At 38.0% G+C, this 12599-nt stretch overlaps 1 protein-coding gene across 1 annotated transcript; it reads left to right on the forward strand.

Annotated features, from left to right (window-relative positions):
- Positions 1–5090: 5090 nt before the first annotated feature.
- LOC121509797 (C-X-C motif chemokine 13) lies at positions 5091–7591 on the forward strand. The gene is made up of 4 exons (XM_041787459.1): positions 5091–5157; positions 6222–6339; positions 7211–7291; positions 7540–7591. The coding sequence occupies exons 1-4, from the start codon at positions 5091–5093 to the stop codon at positions 7589–7591; spliced, it is 318 nt and encodes a 105-aa protein (XP_041643393.1).
- Positions 7592–12599: the final 5008 nt, after the last annotated feature.

The following is a 12599-nucleotide window of genomic DNA, read 5'->3' on the forward strand; positions in this document are numbered from 1 at the left end:
TCTGCTTTTTATCTTTGATTAGATGATTGGTTACAGCTGGCTTCACTGATGAGTGCCAATCAATCAATCAATCAATCAATCAATCAATCAATCAATCCAGCAAAACATTCTTTGAACGCCCTTAGAATGGAAGTTATCTGCTAACACTTTGTTGGTCTCTGTTTTATTTATAAACACCAAACATGATGATAGCAGACTGATGATAGACCTGGACCAGGACCAGACTGATGATAGACCTGGACCAGGACCAGACTGATGATAAACCTGGACCAGAACCAGACTGGTGATAGACTTGGACCAGAACCAGACTGATGATAGACCTGGATCAGAACCAGACTGGTGATCGACCTGGACCAGAACCAGACTGATGATAGACCTGGATCAGAACCAGACTGGTGACAGACCTGGACCAGAACCAGGCTGATGATGACCCTAGACCAGAACCAGACTGATGATAGACCTAGATCAGAACCAGACTGGTGACAGACCTGGACCAGAACCAGGCTGATGATGACCCTGGACCAGAACCAGACTGATGATAGACCTGGACCAGGACCAGACTGATGATAGACCTGGACCAGGACCAGACTGATGATAGACCTGGACCAGGACCAGACTGATGATAGACCTGGACCAGGACCAGACTGATGATAGACCTGGATCAGGACCAGGCTGATGATAGACCTGGACCAGGACCAGACTGATGATAGACCTGGACCAGGACCAGACTGATGATAGACCTGGACCAGGACCAGACTGATGATAGACCTGGACCAGGACCAGACTGATGATAGACCTGGACCAGGTTTTGGTGGGTTGCTTGTTTTTGTCAGAGGTTAGGTGCTGAACCTCCTTTGGGATGTTTTCTTGTAGTCTCAGTGGTTAAACCCTCACAGATTTAGATTTGGGTTAAAGCAGACCTGGTTCAGGGTTGAGGATTATGTCTTCTCCTCATGGTCTTCCACCTCTCACTCTTGCTCCTCCTCAGACCCTCAGGTGTTCTCCATCCACCTCTGATACCAGCTTTAACTCCCTTTTGCTCTCTAAACTGGCCTAAACTGGTTCCTCATCATTAGAGACCAGTCTTCTAACTGTGTTGACCTGCTGTCTCCATGGTTACCATTCTGCATCACAAGTGCAGTACACTGAAAAAATGTGAAAAAGAGCAAATGAGTTTGCAAACTGTGCATAACCAGAAAAAAGTGTGAAAGGTTTTTCCACTAGGGGGGCTGATTCAATAAATTAGTTTTTGCAGAAAAAGTGGAAATAAGCAGCAGGGATTTCATCTTTTGACTCAGGTGTTCTTGAAACATTTACCATCCTCAGACTATCTGAGGAGAACCAAAAATTTAAGAGACATAGAAAGAAGTTTTTTTTTTAAATAATACCCTCATGCTGCTGAGTACATGCACACGTGGACTAAATAGTAGAGACGCTTCTGTTAAAGTGAGGAAAACCCACAATGGTTCCTGAAATAACTGTAGAATGACAAAGAATCTCAAACTAATGAAACTGGCCTGGACTAAAATGTTGGTCCCCCCTGGAAAAGATATAAACTAATGTGATCATAGGGACATGTTAAACTCAGGTGTGTCCATAGCGACATGTTAAACTCAGGTGTGACCATAGCGACATGTTAAACTCAGGTGTGTCCATAGCGACATGTTAAACTCAGGTGTGACCATAGCGACATGTTATACTCAGGTGTGACCATAGGGACATGTTATACTCAGGTGTGACCATAGGGACATGTTATACTCAGGTGTGACCATAGCGACATGTTATACTCAGGTGTGACCATAGGGACATGTTATACTCAGGTGTGACCATAGGGACATGTTATACTCAGGTGTGTCCATAGGGACATGTTAAACTCAGGTGTATCCATAGTGACATGTTAAACTCAGGTGTGATCATAGGGACATGTTAAACTCAGGTGTGTCCATAGTGACATGTTAAACTCAGGTGTGTCCATAGGGACATGTTAAACTCAGGTGTGTCCATAGGGACATGTTAAACTCAGGTGTGTCCATAGTGACATGTTAAACTCAGGTGTGTCCATAGGGACATGTTCAACTCAGGTGTGTCCATAGGGACATGTTAAACTCAGGTGTGTCCATAGGGACATGTTAAACTCAGGTGTGTCCATAGGGACATGTTAAACTCAGGTGTGTCCATAGGGACATGTTCAACTCAGGTGTGTCCATAGCGACATGTTAAACTCAGGTGTGACCATAGGGACATGTTCAACTCAGGTGTGACCATAGCGACATGTTAAACTCAGGTGTGACCATAGCGACATGTTATACTCAGGTGTGACCATAGGGACATGTTAAACTCAGGTGTGTCCATAGGGACATGTTAAACTCAGGTGTGTCCATAGGGACATGTTAAACTCAGGTGTGACCATAGGGACATGTTAAACTCAGGTGTGTCCATAGTGACATGTTAAACTCAGGTGTGACCATAGGGACATGTTCAACTCAGGTGTGTCCATAGGGACATGTTAAACTCAGGTGTGTCCATAGGGACATGTTAAACTCAGGTGTGTCCATAGGGACATGTTAAACTCAGGTGTGTCCATAGAGACATGTTAAACTCAGGTGTGTCCATAGGGACATGTTAAACTCAGGTGTGTCCATAGGGACATGTTAAACTCAGGTGTGTCCATAGGGACATGTTCAACTCAGGTGTGTCCATAGGGACATGTTAAACTCAGGTGTGTCCATAGGGACATGTTAAACTCAGGTGTGTCCATAGGGACATGTTAAACTCAGGTGTGTCCATAGAGACATGTTAAACTCAGGTGTGTCCATAGGGACATGTTAAACTCAGGTGTGTCCATAGAGACATGTTAAACTCAGGTGTGTCCATAGGGACATGTTAAACCCAGGTGTGTCCATAGGGACATGTTAAACTCAGGTGTGTCCATAGGGACATGTTAAACTCAGGTGTGTCCATAGGGACATGCTAAACTCAGGTGTGTCCATAGGGACATGTTCAACTCAGGTGTGTCCATAGAGAAACGTTAAACTCAGGTGTGTCCATAGGGACATGCTAAACTCAGGTGTGTCCATAGGGACATGTTAAACTCAGGTGTGTCCATAGGGACATGTTAAACTCAGGTGTGTCCATAGGGACATACTAAACTCAGGTGTGTCCATAGGGACATGTTAAACTCAGGTGTGTCCATAGGGACATGTTAAACTCAGGTGTGTCCATAGGGACATGTTAAACTCAGGTGTGTCCATAGAGACATGTTAAACTCAGGTGTGTCCATAGGGACATGCTAAACCCAGGTGTGTCCATAGGGACATGCTAAACTCAGGTGTGTCCATAGGGACATGTTCAACTCAGGTGTGTCCATAGAGAAACGTTAAACTCAGGTGTGTCCATAGGGACATGCTAAACTCAGGTGTGACCTATACTGAACCAAAGTCCATCATCAAGGTCCATCAGAGTCAGAACGCACCATCATCACTGTTTGAGCTAAAGTGGACCAAATAGAAGACTGGAATTTACCAGAATGCACACTGTCGTCTTCAAAGCTTCTGGGAGAATGTCCTCTGGACAGATGAGACACAACTGGAGCTTTTTGGACAGTGCCATCAGCTCTATGTTCACAGATGCAGAAATGAAGCAAAGAGAAGAAGACTGGAGCTACTGGGGAACATGGAGGAGGCTCGCTCATGTGCTGGGGCTGCTTTGTTGCATCTGGCACAGTAGATCTGGAATCTCTGCAGGTTCCAATGAAATCTCAAGACTATCAAGGCATTCTGGAGCCAAACGTGCTGCTCTGTGCCAAAAAGCTTGGTCCCAGTCTCAGGTCATGGTTCCTCCAACAGGATAATGAGCCCAAACAGAGCTAAAAACAGCCATGAACGGCTAAGAACCAAACACTGGACTATTCTGAAGACGACCTCTATGAGCCCTGATCTAAATCCTAGAGAACATCTGAGGAAGGAGCTGAAACATTTAGTCTGGAGAAGGCACCCTTCAAACCGAGACAGCTGGAGCAGTTTGCTCTTGAGGAAGGGGACAAAATACCTGGGACGGATGCAAAGTCTGTCTGAGAGTTACAGAAATCGCCTTTCTGATTGCCTCAAGAGGTCGTCAATGAAACATGAGGTTAAGGGGACCATCATTTTAGTCCAGGACGGTTTCATTAGTTTGTTTTTAAAATGGTTCTGTTTCACCACAATTCAAAAGCAATTTCTACTTTCCATCAGTTAATTTATGATTCATTATGACTTTAGTCAGTTTACAGTTATTTCAGGGACCATATGGGGTTTTTCTTTCATTAATGGAATTTTACTGACTGTTCAGTCCACATGTGTACGTTTCAAAATGTAAAAATTGTATCATTCTGCTTTCATTTTCCAAGAAGGACCCTCTAGACCGGACTCTAGCTTACCCCCCAAATTTTGGCTTGCATGACGCCCCTGTTTCTGTGGCCTCACACCAAACATGCCCGACCCTAACCTGCTTCATTCATGAGACAGTGAGTCAGCAGTAGGCCAGCCTAACCCCAACCCTACTGGTCAGAATAGACGAGGAAAAATGGGCCTTTGGCACCCACACACACATGTAACCCCCCCAGACACCCACACACACATGTAACCCCCCCAGACACCCACACACACATGTAACCCCCCCAGACACCCACACACACATGTAACCCCCCCAGACACCCACACACACATGTAACCCCCCCAGACACCCACACACACATGTAACCCCCCCAGACACCCACACACACATGTAACCCCCCCAGACCCCCACACACACATATGTAACCCCCCAGACACCCACTCACACATGTAACCCCCCCAGACACCCACACACACATGTAACCCCCCCAGACACCCACACACACGTGCAACCCCCCAGACACCCACACAAGCACCCACTGAAAGGCGCCTCGTCATTTGCATGTCGATGGATCTATGAAAAAACATTTCCTCTACACACTTCCTTTTTTTCAGCTTTATAAAAACGCAGACTGTCCTTCATTCAGTCTCATCGCTCTCACATCCTCATCAACCGACCAATCAATCGATCGAACACTGCGATCAAACGTTCCTGCTGCCATGACGACCAAAGTGCTGATTGTTCTCGCTGCTCTGACTCTCTGCTGCTGCATCTCCAGCCTACAAGGTAACACATTATTATTATTACTATTATTATTATTATTATTATTATTATTATTATTATTTAGAAAATAGAAATTATTATATTTGTATGATTATTATCATTAGAACTTTTATTATTATTATTAAACAGTGGTATTAACATTTAAAACATTATAATAAATATATGTATTAATAATAATACCACATAACATTTTAAACACAATTATCATTATAACTATTATTACCATTTAAAAAAATTATAACTTGTATTATTATTATAACAGCTATTATCATTATTGTTATTATCATCATTATTATTATTAATAATAAAAATACATGTTTAACCTCTATCATCATAACTATTCTTATTATTATCAAACAGTTTTATTAATATTTTAAACATTTTAGTTATTTGTATTCTAATTATAAAAATTAATTGCGTATAAAAAGAAAGAAAAGAAAGACATAAGATCAAACATTTTTACCTTTTTGGTCCTTAAGAAAAAAAATGTGGTATTCTTGATGTTAATGTTCTTCATTTTGAACATCTGTCTTTAAAAAAAAATAAAGATTTCAGGAAGGAAATTTAAGAAAAAAAAAACACATAAAAGTTTGTTTTGTCACCTGTTGTTTTATGATTATTTTCAAACGTTATTGATCCAAAATTAACTTTATTACATGATACCATGTTTTTAATGCCCCTATATTGATTTTTTAAAATCATAAATCAAATTGCAGAATATCTCATTAAAATGATGAAAATCAGTAATGAGAAAAACATTTAGGTTTTTTTTTTTTTTTTTACATCTCTCTAGTTAGCATGGGAGTTACACTTACCAAAGGTCAGCTGATGTAAAAAAAAAGAAACATTTATTTCTAAAATGGTTAATTTATGTGAAAACAGAAAAAAACATTCAGACATAACCCAGTAATTCTCTCTAACTCTACAGCGAGATGTGAACCCAAGTCAGACTGATATTAATCCCCACATTGACATCACTGTTTAATAAACACAGTTTATTTCTTCTTATTTATCATTGTTATATTATTATTATTATTAGATTTATTATTATTATTATATTTCTACAGCGTCGCCCATCCAGGGATGTCTCTGCATACGTACCACGTCTGCCTCCATTCCTGCCCGGGTCATCAAGAAGGTCGAGGTGATTCCTGTTTCAGGACGCTGTCGGAGGACTGAGATCATGTGAGTGGTCGAGGCACAGAAAACTAAAACTGGATGAAATACGATTCTATGTGATTATCATACTCTCTATTATCTGTACTACTTCCAGTAATACTAACATAATTATTATCATCATTTATTTTATTATAAGAATAATAGACAGTAGCATTCACCTCAAATTTTGAAGAAAATTTGTCACTATTTCAAGTTTCATTTTTTCCCTTTTAACAGAAAAAAGAATTCTTAGTTAAATTAATCACTGAGATTTTTTTATTTTTATTTTAAACTTTATGTGTATTTAACATTTACCAAAGTTGTGTGACCCTATTTACAGGGTTCTCTAGTGAGAATTATTTCTCCACTAATGTTTTTAGGTATAAATATGTAAATATTTCAACTAAAAAACATGAATTTTAACCCTTTAAAGCCTGAATACACAAATTATAACCAGAAAATTCTCATTTTTTGGAACTGAAATGTTTATTTCACTTTCTGCTGAAATCCAAAAAAATCAAAATTTCCATAAAATTTAGCATATATTTATATTTTTTGTATCTCATTTGATACGGTAGGTGTTTTTGGCAACTGATAATCCACTTGAGGGTATTCTTATAATTTATCAGATTGTATTCAGAAGTTTTTTTTAGTCATTTATGATCATACTGATTAGATAGAGGTACCTTAAAAGTATGTATTAGATATGATACAACAGGATTTAAGGGGTTAAATGTTTGGTTTTCAGTAGTGATAAGGAGGAACAGCCATTGATATACAATCTAAAAAATACCATTTATTTATTTATTGTAGCTAAGGAAAACCCCTCAAATTTAACATTAAAACAACTATTAAAAAAAAAAAATTCTCAATAATTTTTTATGTTTCTTTTTTGCAGTGTGACGAGGAAGAATGGCTCAAACGTTTGTGTGGATCCTAACGGGAAGTGGGCCAGAAACATGCTCAACACTCTGAACAGGTCATAAATCTTTTTTCTCTTACTTCCGTGCATTTATATGATATTTGAAATAAAACTAAACAGCAGCTTTAATGGGTCACATGGTGCTCACTTATAAATACGGATTTTGAATGTTAATAATTTTTCTTTTATTATCTCTTTGCATTTCATATCTCATGTAGTAACACATGTATGTGATCTATACATTTTATTATTATCATTATTATTATTAATAGTAATAATTCTGATTTTTGTCTTTTTAAATCCAGGCAGTCGACCACCGACAACACCACACTCTCATCAACTTCAGTCATCAATTAAAATTCATGTGAATGATTAAAACTGGAGGAAGTCATTCTTCATCATCAAACTGTGATTGTCCAACGTTTCAAATGTGTAAAGATTGTTTTTATACTCTGCTATGAGCCTCACATGTTTGTCATTAACGACATTTCTGGTATTTTATTTTGAAAATGGTGCTTGTGAATCTGAATGTTCATTGATTTAAAAATCAAACATTAAAAATGATGCTTTAAATGTAAAATGTGTTGTTGTGGATTTTATTAACAAATCAGTGAAAATGTTTTTACACCAAATAATCAGGATCAAAAAATTCTGACCTATGAAGTTAAAGCTAAACTCTTTCAAATAAGTTTTCCTTTAAATATGAAATAATTCATTTAATAAAGTTACACTTGAAATATATATTTTTATTGATAAATTCTTGTTTAAAATGTTTTTAAAGACCAAAGTTTGTCTTTAACCCATCAAAGCCAATGGTATTATATTTGATCCACACTTTTATGAGATCTTTAATCAAAGTGATCGATAAGTAACTAAAAAAAAGCTTTTGAATACACTCTGATAAATGATAAAAATGAACTCCTGAATCAAATGTGAAACAAAAAAATATTTGTCAAACTTTCTGGAAATGTTTCTTATTGGGATTTTGGTGAAAGGTTAAATAAACATTTCAGTTCCAAAAACAGAGAATTTCCAGGCTATCACCTGAGCTTTCAGGCTTTAAGGGGTTAAATGTGAACCAGATCAGATGTTTGAGCATGCTAATTTTAGATCATTCTGAGAATAAAAGTGAAGGTTTTTCTTTTTAAGGCTGACAGGAAGTCTGTCGAGGATTGTGATAAAATGAAAGACCTGCTGAGTTTTTTTTTCTTTCAGTCAAAAATATAACATACAATAATATATAAGTTAGAGCGCCCCCTGGCTGCAGACCTCAGACATACACATGTGCTCTTAGACATCTGTAATCTCCATCACTGAGACTAACTCTCTGTAAACTCCAGAAGGTGTTGGTGATGAAGAAGCTGGGTCAAACACTTTTATTATATATTTATATTTTCATGATCAAAAATCTATTTACAGCTGGTCATTGTCTCAGATCAGGGACGGACGTTTGAAGAACACTGTGGTAAATAAGTTTAGGACTGGATCTACAACATCCAACCATCCATCTACAACATCCAACCATCCATCTACAACATCCATCATCCATCTATAACATCCATCCATCTACAACATCCAACCATCCATCTACAACATCCATCATCCATCTACAACATCCATCCATCTACAACATCCAACCATCTACAACATCCAACCATCCATCTACAACATCCAACCATCCATCTACAACATCCATCATCCATCTACAACATCCATCCATCTACAACATCCATCATCCATCTATAACATCCATCATCCATCTACAACATCCATCCATCATCCATCTACAACATCCATCCATCATCCATCTATAACATCCATCCATCATCCATCTATAACATCATCCATCCATCTACAACATCCAACCATCCATCTACAACATCCATCCATCCATCTACAACATCCATCCATCCATCTACAACATCCATCCATCCATCTACAACATCCATCCATCATCCATCTACAACATCCATCCATCATCCATCTATAACATCCATCCATCATCCATCTACAACATCCATCCATCATCCATCTACAACATCCATCCATCATCCATCTATAACATCCATCCATCATCCATCTGTAACATCCATCCATCATCCATCTATAACATCCATCCATCATCCATCTACAACATCCATCCATCATCCGTCTATAACATCCATCCATCATCCATCTATAACATCCATCCATCATCCATCTATAACATCCATCCATCATCCATCTACAACATCCATCCATCATCCGTCTATAGCATCCATCCATCATCCGTCTATAACATCCATCCATCATCCATCTATAACATCCATCCATCATCCATCTACAACATCATCCATCCATCTACAACATCCATCCATCCATCTATAACATCCATCCATCTTTCATCTATAACATCCATCCATCCATCTACAACATCCATCCATCTACAACATCCATCCATCCATCTACAACATCCATCCATCTTTCATCTATAACATCCATCCATCCATCTACAACATCCATCCATCTGCAACATCCATCCATCCATCTACAACATCCATCCATCCATCTATAACATCCATCCATCATCCATCTACAACATCATCCATCCATCTACAACATCCATCCATCTACAACATCCATCCATCTGCAACATCCATCCATCCATCTACAACATCCATCCATCCATCTATAACATCCATCCATCATCCATCTACAACATCATCCATCCATCTACAACATCCATCCATCTACAACATCCATCCATCCATCTATAACATCCATCCATCTTTCATCTATAATATCCATCCATCCATCTACAACATCCATCCATCCATCTACAACATCCATCCATCCATCTATAACATCCATCCATCATCCATCTATAACATCCATCCATCCATCCATCCATCTATAACATCCATCCATCCATCTACAACATCCATCCATCTTTCATCTATAACATCCATCCGTCCATCTATAACATCCATCCATCCATCTATAACATCCATCCCTCATCCATCTGTTGTCTAATCTGCTGATGGGTGGTGGAGGTTGGAGCCTATCCCAGCTGTGATGAATAACAGAGTAGAGAAGCTGAATAGATGTCATTTTTGTTCTGTATATTTCATGTCAAAGCTCAGTTTCTGACAGTGACATTAAATCAGAAATAAAAACCATGAAGACAGGCTGCTTTTAAAACTTCATATTTATCTTTTTTTCTCCAAAACTGTAAAACTGAATCGTACAAAGTCCGATCGAAGACGGCGAGTCGGTTTGAGACAGAAAAACAGACGTTTAGTCTCTCAGCATGAAGGAAAGATGTCGTCAGTTTATCTTCAGAAAAACAGAAAAATCATTGATCAGTGAGAAAAGATGGTTTAAATCTGAAACGTCTTTTATTTTATAAAATGAGAAACCCAGCATGTGGAGTGAAGTATACGCCTGAGAGAAATTCACATAAACTTTATAAACTCCATAAATCAGGACGTTATTGACCAACTGATCAATAATAAGGAGGCTGATAACAGGCTTTTAAAGGGGTAAAGTCTGAATGTTTTTACACAGTTGCTCTGGAATAATTGACTTTCTTACTTTGGAAATCATTGCTTTAAAAATGTACAAATGTCAGTAGTTTTTCACAAGTAAGGAAAATGAGTTCATCTACTAAATATCAAAATTAAACCATGATTCAGAAAATATAAATTACTTACAATGAGAAACAAGAAGATTTAAAATTGATCACCAATAATTCTGATAAACAATTTATCAGTTTGAGTCAGTATGTTCAAATCCTGGCAGTTTGATCCCCGACTCCTACAGTCACATGTCGATGTGTCCTTTGGCAAGACAGTAAAACCACTGCTGTGTCAGTGCCGTGTGAATAAGATTAGTAAAAACCACAGGACACTCATAACCTCTCTGCCTACGTTGGTGTGTGAATGGGTAAGAATGAACTGCAATATTTGAAAAAAAAAAAACGCTTTTAGTGGTCAGTGGAAAAGAAGAGAGTGATTCCTGATGAAGTCCATTTAAATCAAAGAAATTTTCATTAAAAAAATCATATTTACACTTTGGTAAAAACATTCATAAATTACTGATCGGAGGATTTTCACTCTAGTGAAAATAAATAGATATTCTCTTATTTTGATTTTTATTATATAATATTTATGACGCATTATGTATATAAGTGGTTTTCAAAGTGTGAGGCGGGCCTCCCCTGGGGGGCGCCACAGAGCTTCAGGGGAGGCGCAGAACCATAAACCTGAAAAAAGGTGATTTGCTTTGCTAACCTCTGCTGTGCATGGAGCAAAATGGATAAACTTCTAGTTACTATAGGGACTATGCTATAGAGCAGTGTTACTCAACCAAAGAGCCAAATTGTTAAAAAATACCTTTGCAAGAGCCACAATCTAAGAGGTGAAAAGTGGCAAAAACAGCTTGAAGTAGCAATAAAAATAGGTTAACGGTGGCAAAATGGTCAAAAAGCAGCAAAAAAAGGGGCGAAAATGGGGAGGAAAACTGGTCAGAAAGTAGCAGAAATGGGTGAGAAGTGACAAATGGCCAAAAAGTGTCAAAAAAAAATTGTGAAAAAGGGCAAAATGGGAAAAAATGGCAAAGAGAAGAGGCAAAAATTGGGAAAAAAGGAAACAAGTAGTATTTAATGGCAAAAGGTAGCTTAGATGAACAAAAAGTGGCAAAAAATGGTAAAAAAAAGGGGGCAAAAATGGCATAAAAGAGGCAATAATTGGGAAAAAGTGGCAAAAAGATGTCGCAAAAATGAGCACAAAAATTGGGGAAAAAAGGGATATTTAATGATGAAAGGTAGCTTAAATGGACAAAAAAATGAAAAAGGGCAAAAATGGGATAAATGTGGAAAAAATAAGGAAAAGGGGCAAAAAGAAGTTTAAAATGGCTAAAAAAATTTTAAAAAGGGTATTTAATGGCATTATAACTGAATAAGAGGGAAAGGCAGATGTTTAAGGACATTTGCAAACCAAAATATCCAAAATATATTCATGTTAAAAAATCTTTACAGATTAGACATAAATGTTTGAAATGTTGTTTATTTAATTTTTTTTTTTCAATTTCAATCCTTGTTGTGGGAGGGGGTCCACCGAATAAATAATTTCTTCTTAGGGGAGGCTCACTCTCACACACTTTGAAAACCCCTGATGTATATCATATAATCCTTTTATTAATGAGAAACACGTCGTTTATTCTGGGAGGTTCTTTGGTCGGCCAGCTGATAGGAAACAGACACTTACTCTGATGGAAACACAAAGATAAAACAAACATGTGTTTTTAATATTAATAACTGATGTCAGACTCCAGACGACTGGAAAAGCTTTTGGGGAAGACCTGGTCTGACAGGCAGAGACGGCAT

This window comes from Cheilinus undulatus, linkage group 5, assembly GCF_018320785.1.
Source record: "Cheilinus undulatus linkage group 5, ASM1832078v1, whole genome shotgun sequence".
Classification (NCBI taxonomy): Eukaryota; Metazoa; Chordata; class Actinopteri; order Labriformes; family Labridae; genus Cheilinus; species Cheilinus undulatus.